The following is a 19376-nucleotide window of genomic DNA, read 5'->3' as shown; positions in this document are numbered from 1 at the left end:
CAAACCAATGACCTGTTTAACAAAGGTGCAAGCCGAGTGGCAGCTGGTAAAGGTGCCATATTCTGATTGATTGATCTGTACCTTCCTAAATAGAGAAATACAGCATGGAAACAAGCCCCCCCCCCCCAACCCACTGTCTTCCTCCCATGTACAATAATTCTACATTAATCCCATTTTTCCCTATTTTATCCTATTTTCAAATTGTAGTCTACTTTCTGCATTTGGATAAATACTAATGCAATATTTTGCAACTTCTCTTAGTTTTCTCTTAATGACATCATGTTTTTAAATGCATGAACAATGAAATAGTGTTTTATGTACCCTTAGATTGTGTAGTATACTTCCATTGTTCAAGTGATGATGGGTGTGATTCGCAGGTCCGTCATGGTGAGGTACACCGCACACCTTCGCGGGTTCGACCTCCAGGTCTTTCATTTGGTAGATCAAGTGCTCAAATGTGGATGAACCATCCAAGGGTTCAATTATATAACATTTTTCAAGAATAAAAATAATTCCCCTGAAATAATGACACAAATGCGTGAGTAGACAATATCCAGTGGCTGTAATGATTAATAAATAAATTAGGACTATATTCCTTGGACCCAGGACTTTTATTCCTTGGAACGCAGGAGGATGAGGAGTGATCTTATAGGAGTGTATAAGATAATGAGAGGAATAGATAAGGAAAATGCACAAGGTCTTTTACCCAGTAGGGGAATCAAGAACCAGAGGACATTGGTTTAAGGTGAAGGAGGAAAGATTTGATAGGAACCTGGGGCAACTTTTTTTACACAAAGGGTGGTAGGCATATGGAACGAGCTGCTGGAAGGCGTAGTTGAGGCAGATACTATCACAACATGTAAGAAAGATTTAGACAGGTACATGGATAGGATAGGTTTAGAGGGATTATAGGCCATGTAGGACTAGTGTAGATGGGGCATGTTGGTCGATGTGGGCAACTTAGGCCTAAGAGCCTTTAGAGGTGTTATATTCTGGATAAGATATCAAACTAGGGTGTTGTCTAGTCTTTCAATACAAAAGATACTCCTGGTTCCAGATGAGCAATCTTGTATAGAACACAAAGTGCTGAAGTATTCAGCAAGTCGGGCAGCATCTGTGGAGGACATAGATAGGAGTTTCAGATTGGGATGCTTCTTCAGAGTCTAGGCAAGAATTCTCCAGGTACCTTGACTACTACCTTCTCCCAATACCACTGAACCAATTCATCTCACTATTATTCCTAGAACATTGCTGTGTGAATGGTTGACTGTACATTTCCCTCAATTGCCATGGTGACTGCATTAAAATACTTAGGTAGACACAAAATGCTGGAGTAACTCAGCGGGACAGGCAGCATCTCTGGAGAGAAGGAATTGGTGACGTTTCGGGTCGAGACCCTTCTTCAGATAGCATTAAAATACTCAACTGGTTGTGGAGTGCAGTGGGACATGCAGAGTTTGTAAAAGTTGCGACCATTCATTCTTTCTTTCACATGGCAATACTCTAAATGGCTTACTGCAAGTGAATTTCATTGTTACACATGAATACTGACAATGCCGAGACAAATAAATATCCACGACGCAAGAAGGTTATTTTTCTTTTAGTTTCTTTATATTGCTGTCAAAAATACCCGTCATGGAGAACATTAGAATTTTCTCACTGGTTTCCAAAAGTAAAACTAGAATGGCAAAACCTATTCAACACTTTTGCATTTTATAAATCTCTAATATTCTGATGCCATCTAGCCTTTAAAGGACTACATGATAATTAAAATGAAAGTCACGGGAAAGGGAAACGGGAGATATAGATGATGACGTGGAGAGAGTTCCCTTTCCCATGACTTTCAGTCTGAAGAAGGGCCTCGACCTGAAACATCACCCACTCCTTCTCTCCAGGGGTGCTGCTTGTCCTGTTGAATTACTCCAGCATTTTTTAATTATCTTCGGTTTAAACCAGCATCTGCAGTTCCTTCCACATGACAATTAAAATTACAGAAATGTGAAACATGAGATGAACTTGCAAAATCTGACGGTTACCCCAATACTAAATAATGTACTATTTTTGACAAACCTGCTTTTTATTTGAGGTCCAAAACCAGTTGATACCAGATGTAAAACCAGTTGTGTAAAACATTCCAGGATGTGATAACATCCCCCCCCCCATCCGGACCAAACTCAGATCCTGGGGGGACAGGGCTTTCTCCATCGCTGCTCCCACCCTATGGAACTCACTACCCCAAACCGTCAGAGACTCCTCCTCACTCACCACATTCAAAACATCACTGAAGTCTCACCTCTTCAGCACTGCCTTCAACCACTGAAGGTCACCTCACCTTCTGTCTCCTTTCTCTGTTCATTTACTTATTTATCTATTTATTCACTTCTCTATGTTCTAGAAATCCCTGTAAAGCGTCTTTGAGTGTTTGAAAAGCGCTATATAAATGTAATGCATTATTATTATTATTATTATAACAGGCTAAGATGGAGGAAGTTGAGAGAAGGAACACATTGAGAAATCAGCATAGAGACGCAGGGCTGAATGGCCTGATTCACCGCTTCACAATTCAACATAACGTTAATATAATAAACTGTACTTCCTTGAATATCATCAGCTGCCAATCTTTACATTTACAAAACATTTGTTCATCAGGCTCCGTCCCATTCATATCGATGGCAGAAGTCTGAGCTGCTTTCTCAAGGGTAAACCTTCGGAAAGCGGATGACCCACAGAGAGTCCCTGGATGAGTTCTGAGCTCCTGTGCCAATCCACAGGCCAATATTCACTGATATCTGCAACCTCTCACTTCATCAGTCTACCGTCCCTATCTGCTTTAACAACACTGTCCCAGCACCCAAGGAAAGTAAAGTGACCTGGCTCGATAACTACAGCCCAGCAACTGCATTATCGAACGTAATGAAGTATTTTGAATAACTGGTAATGGCCCACACTTGCATCAGTCTTCTAGACTCCTTACCATTTGCATGCAAGAAAAATAGGGCCATGGAGGATGCTATCTCCCATGTCGTTCATTCAAGCTTTGTGTCACCTTGACAATAAGAACACCTACGACAGAATGCTTTCATTGAATTAACTAGAACTCAGCCTTCAACGCCATAATACTGAATAAGCTCATCTCTAAACTCCTGGAAGAGATCGGGAACATTGTGCCATAGTGTCAGAACAACAAGCTAGTCCTTAACATCAGCAAGACAAAAGAGTTGGTTGCTGATCTACGGGATGGAACGACGGGGATGAACACAACCCTGTCCTCATCAATGGAACTCTTCTAGAAATGGTCTACAGATTCAAGTTCTTAAGTGGTCATATCACCAATAACCTATCCTGGTCCTTTCACACTGATGCAATGATAATTAATCACTTCAGTGCATTTTCTTTCTTTGCCATCATGTGTACTGGGTACTCTATCAGCTTCATATATGCAAGGAATTTCATTGCAACCAGATGTATATGACAATAAACTAGTCTGCACCTGAATCAACCACTACGAAAAAGTTCTTCATTGCTCTGAGAGATTGGAGAATTTACATTCCGCATACCATCAGGTGTAGACTTCCAGGATAACATTTGGTTGATAAATTCATACAATTAACTTAAATGTGCTGAGTGCAATGCAACCAACAATATCACACATGAGCTGTGTTAAATTAATCACAAGGCACCTGGGTGTAAACAATACCAAACTTCCTCCGTCTGCTCTCACAACTGCAGCCCTATTAAACAAAAAATCACAAAGTGCTGGAGTAACTCAGAGGGTCACGCAGCATTTCTGGAGGACGGATATCCAAGTGACTCAATGCCTTACACCTGCTTTACATAGGAACTTTGCACTTGCAATTCATTGCACCTAAGGGAGCTGGAAGTAAATTAAGAATTTCCTTGCTAGTTTTCAATATAAATCAGATTCAATAAATAACTTATTCATGTTGAATCTAAATTGATGATACACACTGATATTTACTGCTCTCAATTATGTAAATGACCAGTTGACAAAGGGATGTGGCAAGACTTGATTTGAAGGATGAGCAGAGGAGACTGAGGAGAAGGTGGGGCTGGGGAGGAGAAGTATCAAACTTACAGTAAGAACTCAATGGTGGGGAATTCCAATATTGCTCAGAAAACCAAAAGCAGCACGTAAAAATTGCAGGTAAAAATTGAAGATAGTTGGGAATGATATTGAACATACAACATAAAAACATATAGCACAGTGCACCTTTGACCCGCAATGTCTGTGCCGAACATATTGCCAAGCTGAACCTATCTCATCTGCCTGCACATGATCCATATTCCTCCATTCTATGTGCATCCATGTGCCCATCTAAGAACCTCCAAAACATCATTATCCTGGCATTATCATTAACAACATTAACCCTGGCACCCTTGGCAGCACATTCCAGGCACCCACTACTCTCTGTGTAAAAACTGTGCTCCACATATCTTCTTTAAACTTTGCCCCATTGAAATGGTGGTGGCATTTCAAAACCATGTTGGTTTACTGTGAAATTACACAGGGACATGACTGGATTTACCACTAAAAATTAATGGGATTGCCTGCTACACTGGGACTTTCCAAGCTACAGAAATATGCAGCACAATGACTATTGAAATTGACAAGCTCATTTAGAGAGGTATCCAATATGTCCCAACGTCCTTCTTTTTCCCCCCCATGGCTCAGAAATAACCCTTACTTTCAAATATATTATCTACTCATTTTTTATTTTGCAAGTTTTCACTCATTTCCATCATCCTTTCAGACATTGTGTTCTGGTTCATAGCAACGCACTAACCAAAGAAAACCTTCCCCATCCTCTCTCTGGTTTATTTGCTAATTATAAAAGATTATCCAGATGTAGTGCAATTTCCTTTTCTCCACGCGACGCACCAACTCTAAACAGTTACATAAGCTGCTGTTTAATAATGGCACTTTAGTCTGGCATTTATTTCTTCCACTGCAAGGTACATGGTCAACTTTCAATCCCATACATTGAAATGAGCTACAACACCATGTTATGTAAGTGAGAGTAGCTGACTCACACTTTGCAGAGTGCCCATAATTTGAGGCTGTTGATAACAACTTTTGATCATTGTCCTAAAGCAAAATATTGCGTATGTTGTAAATTGGAAACAATAACAGATAATGTTGCAGAACATAACGTTTTAACACTGCAGGTTGATCACCTGTTATTGGAATATTTCCAAACCCCCTGAGTATTTCCAGCATTTCCTGTTTAAATGCCAGAATTAGATTCAGTGACACCTTCCGCATTCCATCAGGCCGCTCCAAAGCAGTTTTCAGCCAACAAAATACTTTGAGATTGCAATCACAACTCTAACATTTTGCCAAAACCAGTGGAATTTTGTTTTGCAACAGCTTTTAATTTATTGCCACACCTTTCAGAAATTCTCACCATGAAGAAATTCTGGGTTTTCTTTAACCTCATTTGAAGTTCTTTTTTTATTGACCTAGAACGACTTTTTCTTCGCCTGATCTGTTCAGCTTTCCCAGCATTTCCTGGTTTTAATCTCAGTCTAATGTGCTTGATGCATTGATTGATTGATGCAAAAGAAGTCTGTTATATTAGTATATTATTTTCCATTAAATATAATGTATGTGCTAACATAATGTGGACTGTATAATTTTAAAATAGATTGAATTACACCTAAGCAGCTTGCTCTGCAATCCCCTGTCCTCTAACTCAATCCAAAGTGAAATTGACACTTGGTAACATCACGTGAGTTGGCTGCCTGTGTGTGTGTGTGAGTGTGTGTGTGTGTGGGGGGGGGGGGGTATTTATCAGAAATGTCAGGTAAAATAGGAGCTACCTTACAACAAAGCATGCTCTGGATTAAGAATTTTGGGGGGAATTTGTGCTAGAAATTTCTTGGCTAATATTTAAAACTGACTGGAGTCCGCTTCCATATAGGAGTGTTTACAGTGTTATTTGAAGGAGAGGAATGTTCGATTCATGTCTTGGCCAATATCTCACCCACAGCTATGCACAAATGATGTAGTCTCATCAAACAGGTTGCTTCATTCCAAGCAGTAACTAGTTGAACCTGTACCATTTTGAAACATTTTTGAGAGATAGCAAGTTCTGAGACATGATAAGTCATGCGTGTTTTACTTCCTCAAGAATTTTGGAAGCGAAATACAGCATAATTCAAGTTTAAATGATTTGTTTCAAATAAAATATTCAGCTAAATTTAATAGAATTTAAGAATGTTTCTTATTGCAAACTAAAAGCTGCTGTAATACAATACCTGATACCAACACATGTGCTGAGCAAAACCTTTGAATTAGTAATACCCTCCACAATCCCATGGTAGTAACAGTGGACCTGAAATAAATGATTCATTATATAAATTAGTTAACAAGTGTAGCAATTGTAATAAGCATAATGGTGCCAGCATTAATTATGAGATTGTGTTCATTGAAGAGCTGAGTGGTGTGCAGAAAGATTTCTATATACTTTCTCCACCCGTGGCGGTTTTGCTCCCTTCCTACTAGTGCCAGGGCTGAGTACATTCTCCAGATTCATCACCCATTCCTTCTCTCTGGAGATGCTGCTTGGCCCGCTGAGTTACTCCTGCATTTTGTGTCTATTTTTGGTTTAAACCAGCATCTGCAGTTCCTTCCTACACATTTCTCCAGATTATTGTTTGATTGACCATTCTTTGTAGGCGACCTAAGAATGTGCTGTTTGCTCTCTAAAGAACTATGATCAGATTAAAACTGAATTAGTCCTGAGCTCACAGAAGTGCATATACCCACACCCACCCATATTGTCCAACAGATCAGTGACCAGGAACTGGTTTTCTTTGCTCCAGCACAATGGATGGAAGCAAATCACAGTAAACAGATACATAAAGGAATGCACAAAAAAATTGTTAAGTCACAGTCATACAGCACAAAAGCAGGCCCTTTGGTCCACCATGTCAGAGGCAACCATTAAATACCTATTTATATTAATCCAGTTTGTGTGTCTGCTCTCTACAAATATTACTCATCAGTTCACTATTCTGGGACATTGTTTTAGATTTGGAGTTTTCTTCTTTTTTTGAAAGAGAAACCTTATCTGTTAGGGTAACCCTAAATAGCAACAAAATAGCCAGGAAATTGACTTGTTGCAAAATTCCAAAATACTGAATTTGATCATAATTAATGTAAGCTTATTGAAAGATCACATGTCCTAGAAATTGTATCAGACCATAATGGATGTGCCAGATGGACTTGCAGTGCTTGCCAATAATTGAACATAAGATCTTGAGCATGACTAAAAGGGTGTTGTAAACATGAAGAAGGCACACTAATGCCTCTACTTTCTTAAAAGTTTAAAGATATTCAGCTTGTCTTTGAATACTTTAACAAATTTCTATAGATGTACTGCTGAAAGTATGCCGATTGGTTTCATCATGGCTTGGTTTAGCAATTCCATCTAACAGGAAGACAAGAGGATGCCAAGAATGGTAGACTCTGTCCAGTCCATCATGGATTCAGAGCTCCCCAAAATCAAAAACATCTACATGAGGCGCTGCCTCAAGAAGGGGGCATCTATTAAAAAGGATTCCTGCCATGCTCTCTTCTCACTACTCGCATCAGGCAGGAGGTAGAGAAGCCTGAAGTCCCACACGACCAGGTTCAGCAATTGTGGTCATACAATTGTCGCTTAATCAAATGTAATCTAAGTTCCATGAAATACAACTGGAGTTTGTGCAGTCCCTCCAAGTTTGCATTCCAGTAAATGTACTCTGCAAATATACTGCAAATCTTCCACGACCAAGAGAATTAAATACAATACCCTAATTAAATATCCCTTATCAGGATCAGAGAGTCAAGATTTTAAGCACCCTATTAGCAAAATATGATTAACACTTTGTATTCTGGTTTGCCAGATAGAAGGGACAGTTATCCGTGAAGCTTTATGTTTTGTTGACATCAAAAATTAATGATTTATGTACATATATTTCTAATTTTGTTGGATAATCTTTATGGTGGTATTAATATTGCCAAGTGCTTTTGGCACTTACCTGAATCTTGGGTTGAGATGACTTCTTTTTGCCAAATTTACCATATGTATATTGCACAAAATCCTTACCGAGCAGTTTCCTACAATACAAAATATTCATAGTAAAGATAAAGATTGTAAGTCCTTGACTGATGACTTTCCAGCTTACATAGTTTAAAAATTAAAAAAAAGACTTCTGCATAAGAACTACTGGAGGCATTCCAAAACAAAAAATTATCTTTGAAATATAATCATATATTCTGTTTCATGCAATAAAATTGATTTACCGGTGACAAGATAAGTAACCATATACAGTATAAATTCAAAATGGTGCATACACCAAACATCTGGAGGAACACTAAAAAAGTGATTAGTGTTACTTCAAAGTTACTCCAGCACTGTCCTTTTGTGTAAACCAGCATCTGCAGTTCCTTGTTTCTATAATGTAACAAGTTATCTTTTTATCCAATGTAACAAGTGCTGCTGCTGTTGGTCTCACAATGGGCAAAGAGGCTAACTTACCCAATAAAACATTGAACTTCAAAATAGTATGTCTTTCATGTTCTTGGCTAGTCCTCAGAAACATGATGTATCAAAACAGGTGTATCATTCTTGATCTCTGTCAAAGAACATTCCTGAGCCAAATCGTGCAGATTGTCAGACTATTGAAGCCAAGTCTGAGATTCAATTTTCAATTCACAGTTCAATTTTCTATGAATCGTGTTTCAACAGTGAATGAACAACAAATATTTAGTTTCTTTTTTGCCTTTGTGGCACCATTTCCAATGCAACCCACTGCTGCCACACTCGGTGAAATTAGCAGAGACAGAAAGAGGAATCTTCCTAATCTGGAATATTAACAGCATATTTACAAAAACCTGCTAAATAAATAAAGGTTTGGAAAATGTAAGGTGCCTGAAAAAAATGTGTTGAAGTGCTGGTTAAGAGATCTATACCAGTCTTGTGCAAAGACCCAGTCAAATATATGCTCCAAAGACAAGACCTGATGCATTGCAAATAGGATAATTTTGGAAGAAGCGAGTTCGGCAGTGGATTTGGGAATTTCAGTATTATGGGAGGGAGGATGGCCTATTGAAAGGCTCAGAATGGAAGAGGATCATGAGGAGCAAAGATAATCATGGGCAGATGGACATGGGGGACATGGATCATTAGCACCACTGGCATTGAAATTACATAGCTGAATGCAATCATTTGACTGCACAAAATTGCTGTGTTAGTCAATGTAATTTCCAGGCCAGCATATTCAATGATAAACAAATTATCATTAATACCTACTTGTTCTTTTCAAGTTTTAATATATTCTCTTCACCATCCAAATTAATTGAATAGGATACCTGATCCATCCATTGTCCCTGCAATAATAAAAATAAAATTCATACTTTTATACTGGTTACAAAAGACTGTAACTTAATTTATTAAATCAGTACATATTTAAATGAAACGTCATGGACTTCCATAACTCTACTGAAGTATAATAACAGGTATGTAGGTTAATTGGCTGGGTAAATGTAAAAATTGTCCCTAGTGGGTGTAGGATAGTGTTAATGTACGGGGATCACTGGGCGGCACGGACTTGGAGGGCCGAAAAGGCCTGTTTCCGGCTGTGTATATATGATATGATATGATAACTCCACAGATCATTTGGTTGGAATATCAATTCCCCCTGTTAAATTCTGTGGAATGACCAAAGGCCTGTTTGAAAATAACTTCAAATCAGATTTCATTGCAAAGAGGAGGAAAAGTTAGGGAAGGTATTCCAAAATACAGGCCCAAGATTAGGAAAACCCAGATTAGAAATGGCTGCAGAAGCAGGGAGGGAAATAAATTATGATAATATTTGTAGGTGAGGAAACTGATTTTAAATTGAATGTATATTGATATCGAGAAATAGGTAGACCTGGGAGATTAAAGATTTGGATGAGTGGGTCTTGTTACAAAATAGGATGGTGATACTAGATATTAGTCAATTTAAAATTAATATAAGATGAAGTATTTTAGTACAACAAGGTAGATGTTGAAAAATACCAGGCTTGGCATGAGAAAAAACACACTGGTTGTGAGTCTAAGATTTGTGTAGGCATGCTGTAAAGATGGTTTGAAGTGATCTTGTGATGATAAAGTACAAGTGGCAGAGTTAAGCTCTGAAGTGTGTAGGAAGGAACTGCAGATGCTGGCTTACACCGAAGATAGACACAAAATGCTGGAGTAACTCAGCGGAACAGGCAGCATCTCTGGAGAGAAAGAATGGGTGACATTTCAGGTCAAGACCCTTCTTCAGACTCTTTGAGTAACTCAGTGGGACAGGCAGCATTTCTGGAGAGAAGGAATGGCTGACGTCTTGGATCGAAACTCTTCTTCAGACTTTTAAGAAGGGTCTTGACCCGAAACATCACCCATTCCTTCTCTCTAGAGATGCTGCCTGTCTTGCTGAGTTACTCTAGCATTTTGTGACTAAGCTCTGAAGTGAAGAGAATATGGTTCAGAGGCTCTCAGGGTGATGTTTCTGTCATCCTGCATTAGTTATGTTCATGGAGGCCCAGTTAGAACTAAATACTGAATCATAGCAGAGTATAAATTATGTACCCCCTTCTCAAAGAACCTGAAGGTTGGAGAATTTCTTCAGCTGGCATGTTCTGCTCCTATGGAAATCCAAAATCTCCTACAATAATACTCTTCTCTTCATCAAGAGAGCTGGCCAGCACAAATTTTTGGACATACTTGAGTCCTCTAAGAATTGCTGATAAGCTGATGAATGACACCTATGTGTTACACAAACTCTTTGCAGTTAGATCTGAATTTTCCATTCATGGCCCAACACATAAAGTGTGCACATGCTTTGCACACTCAAGCAGACTAACATCAGTTTCAACCTACGGCTATGGGTGAGGTTTCCATCTACAAAACCGATAACAAACTACTTTTATTGATCAACATTTTATGGAATTGGTACACTTGTGGTGATTGTGAAATAAATTGAGAAAATGTGAAATGCAACAATTGACAACATTTCTTATTTTTTGTTTAAATTTTTAAATATTTTATTCTGCTTTATTTCATGAAACAAGATAACAAGGAAGATGAGAAATATTTAAACCAACTGCAAAATGTATGAAATGGAGGAATTTTATGACATTTCAAGTACCTGGTCAACATTTCGTTTCTGTCGATCATGTATAAGTTTAGGAATTACGATTTCATAGCCAGAGAGATGCGATGTTTGATGGGAAGATGCATCTAATGAAATAATGAAATAAAACAGAAACAAGACATGAATTATGTATCGGAAGAAACTGTGGACGCTGGTTTACACCAAAGGTAGACACAAAATGCTGGAGTAACTCAGCAGGACAAGCAACATCTCTGGACATGATCTGAATGGCTCCCAAATGTCAATGATAGACACAAAAAGCAGGAGTAACTCAATGAGTTAGCATCTCTGGACAAAAGGAAGAGGTGCTGTTCAGGGTCAGTATCCTACTTCAGACTGAAAGATAGAAGTGGGGGGCGGGGGGGGGGGGGGGGGGGTGTTGCGGGGGAACTGGAGGCGAGAAAATGTTCAACTTGTCCTAAGGACAATTGCAGATCACTTATTGATGTGGGTTGTTGAATTTAAAAAAAATTAAGTTTGGTAATAAAAGGAAATGAATTAGATATTGGAGGCTCCAGCTTTTCAGGCGAATATCTGTCTTACCTGGAAGGGCTGTTTAATTTCAGGGATGCTGGTGGGGGAGAACTGTAGGGATTGGCGTTACGTAGCAAGGGAGGTGGAGAGGTGGGGGGAGAGGGATGGGCATACCAGGGAGTCACTGAGGGAGTGGTACCTGTGGAGAGTAGAAAGGAGTAGGGAGGGAAAGATGCAGCAGGTGGGGGAAATCACTTTGTCGTAGTCATTGTCAAAGAATTGAAGGTATTTATTCACAAAATGCTGGAGTAACTCAGCAGGTCTGGCAGCATCTTGGGAGAGAAGGAATGGGTGACGTTTCGGGTCAATGAAGAATGTGTTGGTTGTAAAGGCTGGTAGGGTGAAAGACAAGAACCACATTTTTGTTCTGTCTTGAGGAAGGAAGGTGGGGTGCGAGCAAAATGGAAAAATACAGGTGAGGGCTTGGTCACATTTAAGATAACGTGCACACATCACGCACAGATTGCGAATGAATTAAAAGTGGAATCGAAAGAAATGTAGCAGCGCACAAATGTTCCAGAAGAAATCTGGGATGACTTCAATGTGGGGAGCATCAGACAAAATATTGAACGATTCAATTGAAAGAAATCAGTGGCGGGGGTAATGCAAAAATCACGGAGATCCAACCAGGCTGCGTTTTAAGGGGCTGCTTAGTTGGATATTTGAGAAGAGAGTGGTCTTTATCAGTGCGAATATCCCAGAATCATCCAGATTTGACAATGCCCACCCCGTATCCAATTATCCCATTGTGTATTTTGTGTTTGCCTTTCTTATGAACATAAGGGAACATTGTACAGTATTTTGAACAGTTCCGCGTCAATTAAAGTTGCATAAAAGTAGTTCAAACGCTCCCTTTTGACTCGAAAGAGCTGCCAAACAGGAATTACTTTTACTTCAATAATATAAATAAAATTATTTACTGAAAAGTCCCGCGAAACAATTTCCGTGCCTCCAATTAACAAAGGTTGGGTTTTAAAGGAGAAAAAAAAGTTGCGACGATCATAATATATTAATATAAGACAATAACTGCAGATGCTGGTACAAATCGATGGTATTTATTCACAAAATGCTGGAGTAACTCAGCAGGTCGGGCAGCATCTCAGGAGAGAAGGGTCTCGACCCGAAACGTCACCCATCCCTTCCCTCCTGAGATGCTGCCCGACCCGCTGAGTTATTGCAGCATTTTGTGAATAATTTATTAATAGATCCGACCTCCCAATAACATTGCCGAACAAGGGAGTGTTCTCGCATTGATTCTTACCTGTCCCGCTGTTAACACAAAATCCCACCACGACTAACAAAGACTCCACGAACAGCAGCATCCGACAGGACGGTGTGGGCAAGCACCGGGTGACCAGACAACGCGCCATTGACCATTGACCAGGTCTCATTCCTCACATCAACCTCTCACACTTGCCCAAGTTTCACTCTGATCCGTTTTACCTTCTGGTCAGGTGTGTGGGGGAACATCCAAACAAACTTGACAAACGAGTTCGATCACTGACCACAAACTCGCAAGGTGGTATCACGTGTAGATCGGAATGTCTGAAGACGAGTCCTGACACTGGAAACCTCTGTCCATTCCCCCCTCTACATCTGGACACCTGAGTTACTCCAGCAGTTTTTTTTAATCTCGGTGACCACTATTCATTCTCGTGCTCGAGAACAGGTGGAATACATGAGCATCCGTTTAGGGGGGTCTGCAATTGGAAGCACCTCCCCGAGTCCCGGACCAGTTTTTTTCCCAATAAACTCTTTAGGCAAGGAATGGAGGAACACTCGTTTACGTATGTACTGAGGTGGAGGGTGAGGCCGCCGTGGGATGCTATGGGAGGTGCTTGGCAAGGTAGAAATAAGGAACTGCAGATGCTAATTTAGAAACACGGATCTGCATAATCCTGTTTTGGAAGCAAGGACCTGCCTGGCCAGCTGAGTTACTCCAGCACTACTTGACAGGGTAGGCCAAAGAGTGATACAGTATGGAAACAGGTCCTTCAGCCCAACTTGCCCACCGGCTACGTAGCCCACCTGTCCGCAATTGGTCCATATCCCTCCGAACCTGTCCTATCCATGTACTGCCTAACAGTTTCTTAAATATTGGGATAGTCCCTGCCTCAACAACCTCCTCTGGCAGCTCGTTCAATACAGCCACCACCCTTTGTTCGAAAAGGTTATCCCTCAGATTCCTATTAATTATTTTCCCCTTCACCTTGAACCTATATCCTCTGGTCCGCGCTGGGCAAGGTGCATCTACTTGATCTACTCCTCTCATGATTTTATGCACCTCAATAAGATTACCCCTCATCCTCCTGCACTCCAAGGAATAGAGTCCCAGCCTACTCAATCTCTCCCTATAGCTCGGACCCTCTAGTCCTGGCAACATCAATGTAAGTCTTCTCAGTTACCCTTTCTATCTTGGAGGGTGGGAGTTGGGGGTAGGATATGGACATGGATAGAGAACTGGCAGCAGACAGGAAGCAAAGAGCAGGATTTAATGGGTCCTTTTCAGAATGGCAGGCAGTGACTAGTGGGGTGCCGCAAGCCTCGGTGCTGGGACCCCAGTTATTTACATTATATATTATCGATTTAGACGAGGGAATTAAATATGACATCTCCAAGTTTGCAGATGATACAAAGTTGGGTGGCAGTGTGAGCTGCGATGAGGATATTATGAGGCTGCAGGGTGACTTGGATAGGTTGGGTGGATGGACAGATGCATGGCAGATGCAGTATAATATGGATAAATATGAGGTTATCCACTTTGGTGACAATAACAGGAAGGCAGATTATTATCTGAATGGTGTCAGATTAAGAAAGGGGGAGGTGCAACGAGACCTAAGTGTGCTTGTATATCAGTCACTGAAAGTAAGCATGCAGGTACAGCAGGCAGTGAAAAAAAGCTAATGGCATGTTGGTCTTCATTGCGAGAGGATTTGAATTTAGGAGCAACGAGGTCCTATTGCAGTTTTACAGGGCCGTGATGAGACCGCACCTGGAGTATTGTGTACAATTTTGGTCTCCTAATTTGAGGGAGGACATTATTGCTATTGAGGGAGTGCAGCGTAGGTTCACCAGGTTAATTCCCGGGATGGCGGGATGGACATATGATGAAAGAATGGGTTGACTGGGCTTATATTCACTGGAATTTAGAAGGATGAGAGGGGATCTTATAGAAACATATACAATTCTTAAAGGAGTCTACAAGCTAGATGCAGGAAAAGTGTTCCCGATGGTGGGGGGGGGGGGGGGGGGGGGGGGTCCAGAACCAGGGATCACAGTTTAAGGATAATGGGTAGGCCAATTAGGACTGAGACGAGGAAAAACATCTTCACCCAGGGAGTTGTGAATCTGTGAAATTCTCTACCACAGAAGGCAGTGGAGGCCAATTCACTGGATGTTTTCAAGAGAGAATTAGATTTATCTCTTAGGGCTAAAAAAATCAAGAGATATGGGGAGAAAACAGGAACGGGGTACTGATTGTAGATGATCAGCCATGATCATATTGAATGGCAGTGCTGGCTCGAAGGGCCGAATGGCTTACTCCTGCACCTATTTTTCTATCTTTCTATGTTTTTTTTTCTATGGAACACTCCCTCTACCATTTTCACCGGGCTTCTTCATGTTCCCACCAAGTGGACTTCATGTTTGCAGTACCATCCCAAATGCTCCTTTCCAACTTTGAGTAGTTGTGCTGCAGGGTGTCCCATGAATACACAAGAGTGTTACATTTTGCACTGAGGTTTGGGAACATCCTAGATGCACTTTCTCCAAACTTCTGATCATCTCACCCTCTAATGGAGCTCATATTGAAATCAACAGAAAGTGACATGCTGGAAACACCTTAACAAATCAAGCAGCATTTATAGAATGGGAAACAGAGTTAACATTTCAGGTTGACGATCATTCATCAGTACCAGGCGAGTGAGAATACAAGGTAGTTTAAAGTTGCAGAGAGGGATGGGTTGGATAAAGGGAAGACCTTTAATGGTGTGAGGTCAGGGTTGTTGTGGGGTAATCTGCTGATGAAATAAACTGGAGGTGGATTAATCAAGATAGTTAGAGAGAGATAAAATGTACAGATGAAGCTAAAACCCGTGAGATGAGGGCAGTTAGAGAGAAAAGATACAAACTAAGGAATGTAAAAGCTATGAAATACAAAACTGTAGATGCTTTTAAGCTTGTCTGGTTATGCTAAGGAAAGAGAATAAGCTCAACTGGATAACCAATGGCAGAATTCGTTCGCTTTGATGCAGAGAAAAAGACTGAGTTACCCAAAGCTGTTGAATTTATTAGTGTGTCTAAAGGGTAGTAACATTCCCAGGTGGAAGATGGATTGTTGTTCCTCAAGCTTATAATGGGACTGTTACAACAGTGCAGGAAGCAACAGGTAGCAGATGAGTGTGGAGTGGAATCAGCCTTGTAGACTGAAAGCAGGTGCTGTGCAAACCTGTGTTCAGTTTCATAGAAACATAGAAACATAGAAAATAGGTGCAGGGGTAGGCCATTCGGCCCTTCGAGCCTGCACCGCCATTCAATATGATCATGGCTGATCATTCAGCTCAGTAGCCTGTACCTGCCTTCTCTCCATACCCCCTGATCCCTTTAGCAAAAAGGGCCACATCTAACTCCCTCTTAAATATAGCCAATGAACTGGCCTCAACTACCTTCTGTGGCAGAGAATTCCACAGACTCACCACTCTCTGTGTGAAGAAATGTTTTCTCATCTCGGTCCTAAAAGACTTCCCCCTTATCCTTAAGCTGTGACCCCTGGTTCTGGACTCCCCCAACATCGGGAACAATCTTCCCGCATCTAGCCTCTCCAACCCCTTAAGAATTTTATATGTTTCTATAAGATCCCCCCTCAGTCTTCTAAATTCCAGCGAGTACAAGCCCAGTCTATCTAGTCTTTCCTCATATGTAAGTCCCGCCATCCCAGGGATCAATCTGGTGAACCTTCTCTGTACTCCCTCTAAGGCAAGAACGTCTTTCCTCAGGTTAGGAGACCAAAACTGCACACAATACTCCAGGTGCGGTCTCACCAAGGTAGAGGAGTAACACTGTGCACATCAAATGCAGTTAACTGCATTCCATGCACATTGCCTCTAAGATGCGCTTTCCTTCTTCCTGAAATGCATCTTTCCCTGCAGCACGTTTGACAGAACATTTGAAAGCATATTATCCATTTCCTAACCCCTTGCCCTTACCTCCTCGATAGAGCAAGGATAGTTACTGTATCTCCACAGCAAACCTATCAGAGATATCAGAAATATTCACTTTACCCTATCCACATCTGGCCCGCCCATCAGCATCTGGCCCGCCCATCGGTGTAATTATTGGATGCTGGGAATGTTAACCTGTCAGAGGAAACTGGCATTGATTTGCATATGTTGTCAGCGGATTGGAAGGATCATAGAATTTGGCTGCCTTACACCTGGTCTTAATGTAATATGTTTCTTAGGCAGTCCTTAGGCTTGAAGGTGACTTGCTTCCAACCCAACTTTGTAAGACCTGAGGTAGCTGATGAAACCAATGTTGACAGTACAGACTCTGCCACAGGTGGGACAGGAGATACTTGGCAGGGCAGGTAAAAGTTGGTTGCATTGATGGTGGTTTCAGTTTCCCTTTTTCTCTGGATTTCTACATGTTCACATAGAGAAGACTAGGTGCCATCCTGGATTCTCTTTCTTCATTTTGAGCAATTATGGGTCGGGGATTGCCATGAGATGGCAAGGAAGCTTCGAGAACATGCATTTTTAAAAAAATTTGCTAGTAATCTCTAGTAATGTGACCAAACTCAGAATGGACTGCTTCTTTCAGAAGTCGAGAATTTGACATGTAAATGATGAGGTGTGCCCAATGGAGCCCGTTGAGTATAAATAGAACCTGTAATTTGACCTGAGTGCGGTGAGAGTTCGTAATTAGAGTAGAAATTCCCTCACTGAATGATTAAAATTCTGTGGAGATTGTGGAGGTGGGATCAGGGATTGAGCGCTATGGGGATCTAGCACAGAAGAGTATGAGAGACCTGGACTAGATAGGCTATGAATCATATTGAATGGTGAAACAATCTTTTCCTCTTCACCTTGAACCTATGTCCTCAGGCCCTCGATTCCCCTACTTTGGGTAAAAGATTCTGTGCATCTACCCGATCTATTCCTCTAATGATTTTGTGTACCTCTATAAGATCACCCCTCATCCTCCTGCGCTCCAAGGAGTAGAGACACAGCCTACTCAACCTCTCCCAATAGCTCACCCCAGTCCTAGCAACATCCTCGTAAATCTTCTCTGAACCCTATCAAGCTTGACAATATCTTTCCTATAACATGGTTCCCAGAAATGAACACAATATTCTAAATACGGTCTCACCAACGTCTTATACAACTGCAACATGACTTATATACTCTGATTGGTGAAGGCCAATGTGCCAAATGCATTTTTGACCACCTTATCTACCTGCGACTTGACTTCAACAGTTCAACAGTTCAACAGAGCTTTATTTGTCATTCGGTACCAAGGTACCGAACGAAACTACATAGCAGTCACACACAAAAAAGAACACAAGACACATGACCCCAACACAAACATCCATCACAGTGACTCCAAACACCCCCTCACTGTGATGGAGGCAACAAAACTTCCACTCTCTTCCCCACGCCCACAGACAGACAGCTCGTCCCCGACCGACCCGCACAGTCCCCGCAAGGGGATGGAAGTCCCCGCGGCCGAGTCGCACCGGGCGCTGAGACGTCTCGCGGCCGATCCGGGCGGTGGAAGGCCCCGCGACCGAGCCGTATGCAGCTAAGTCCCGCGGCCGAGCCGCACCGGGCGATGTTAGGCCCCGCGGCCGAGCCGCACCGGGCGATGGAAGGCCCCCGCGGCCAAGCCGCACCGGGCGATGTTAAGTCCAGCGGCCGAACCGCACCAGCGATGTTAGGCCCTGCGGCCGAGCCGCACCGGGCACTGTTAAGTCCAGCGGCCGAGCCGCACCAGCAATGTTAGGTCCCGCGGCCGAGCCGCACCGGGCGATGGAAGGCCCCGCGGCCAAGCCGCACCGGGCACTGTTAAGTCCAGCGGCCGAGCCGCGCCGGGCGATGTTAAGTCCAGCGGCCGAGCCGCACCGGGCGATGGAAGGCCCCGCGGCCAAGCCGCACCCCGCGGCCGAGCCGCACCCCGCAGCCGAGCCGCACCCCGCGCCGTGAGGAAGAGACCTAAAAGAGAAAGGTTTCCCCCACCCCCCCCACCCACACCATCAGCCCCCCACCCACACCACCACCCCCCACACATACACAACCAAAAAAAACCAAAAACCATCCCAACACCGACACACAACAAAAAAAAAAAGGAAAAAAGAGAACAGACTGCTAGCGAGCCGCAGCCGTTAGGCGCCGCCACTTCCGCAGGTCAAGGAGCCATGCATCTGCACTCCTAGTTCCCTCTGCTCTACAACATTCCCCAGAGGCCTACCATTCACTGTGCAGGTCCTGCCCTTGTTAGACGTTCCAAAATTCAACACCGCACACTTTTCTGTATTAAATTCCAACAACCATTTCTTAGCCCACCTGGCCAATCGGTCCTGATCCTGCTGCAATCTTTCACAACCATCTTCATTATCTGCAAAACCTCCCACTTTTGTATCATCAGCAAACTTG

The 19376-nt window shown here is 42.1% G+C and overlaps 1 protein-coding gene across 1 annotated transcript in view; it reads right to left on the bottom strand.

The window, feature by feature from the left end:
- Positions 1-13097, bottom strand: part of adam9b (ADAM metallopeptidase domain 9b) — a 42592-nt gene extending 29495 nt beyond the window's left edge. The window contains exons 1-6 of the mRNA XM_078413559.1: positions 12989-13097; positions 11188-11279; positions 9321-9397; positions 8047-8125; positions 6280-6356; positions 322-517 (exon numbers count right to left, since the gene is read on the bottom strand). Coding sequence (XP_078269685.1) covers positions 322-517; positions 6280-6356; positions 8047-8125; positions 9321-9397; positions 11188-11279; positions 12989-13097 — 630 coding nt within the window. The remainder of the gene's footprint in view (positions 1-321; positions 518-6279; positions 6357-8046; positions 8126-9320; positions 9398-11187; positions 11280-12988) is intronic.
- Positions 13098-19376: the final 6279 nt, after the last annotated feature.

Source organism: Rhinoraja longicauda, chromosome 16 (genome assembly GCF_053455715.1).
Source record: "Rhinoraja longicauda isolate Sanriku21f chromosome 16, sRhiLon1.1, whole genome shotgun sequence".
Classification (NCBI taxonomy): domain Eukaryota; kingdom Metazoa; phylum Chordata; class Chondrichthyes; order Rajiformes; family Arhynchobatidae; genus Rhinoraja; species Rhinoraja longicauda.
This window is presented reverse-complemented; position numbering and strand designations above follow the sequence as displayed.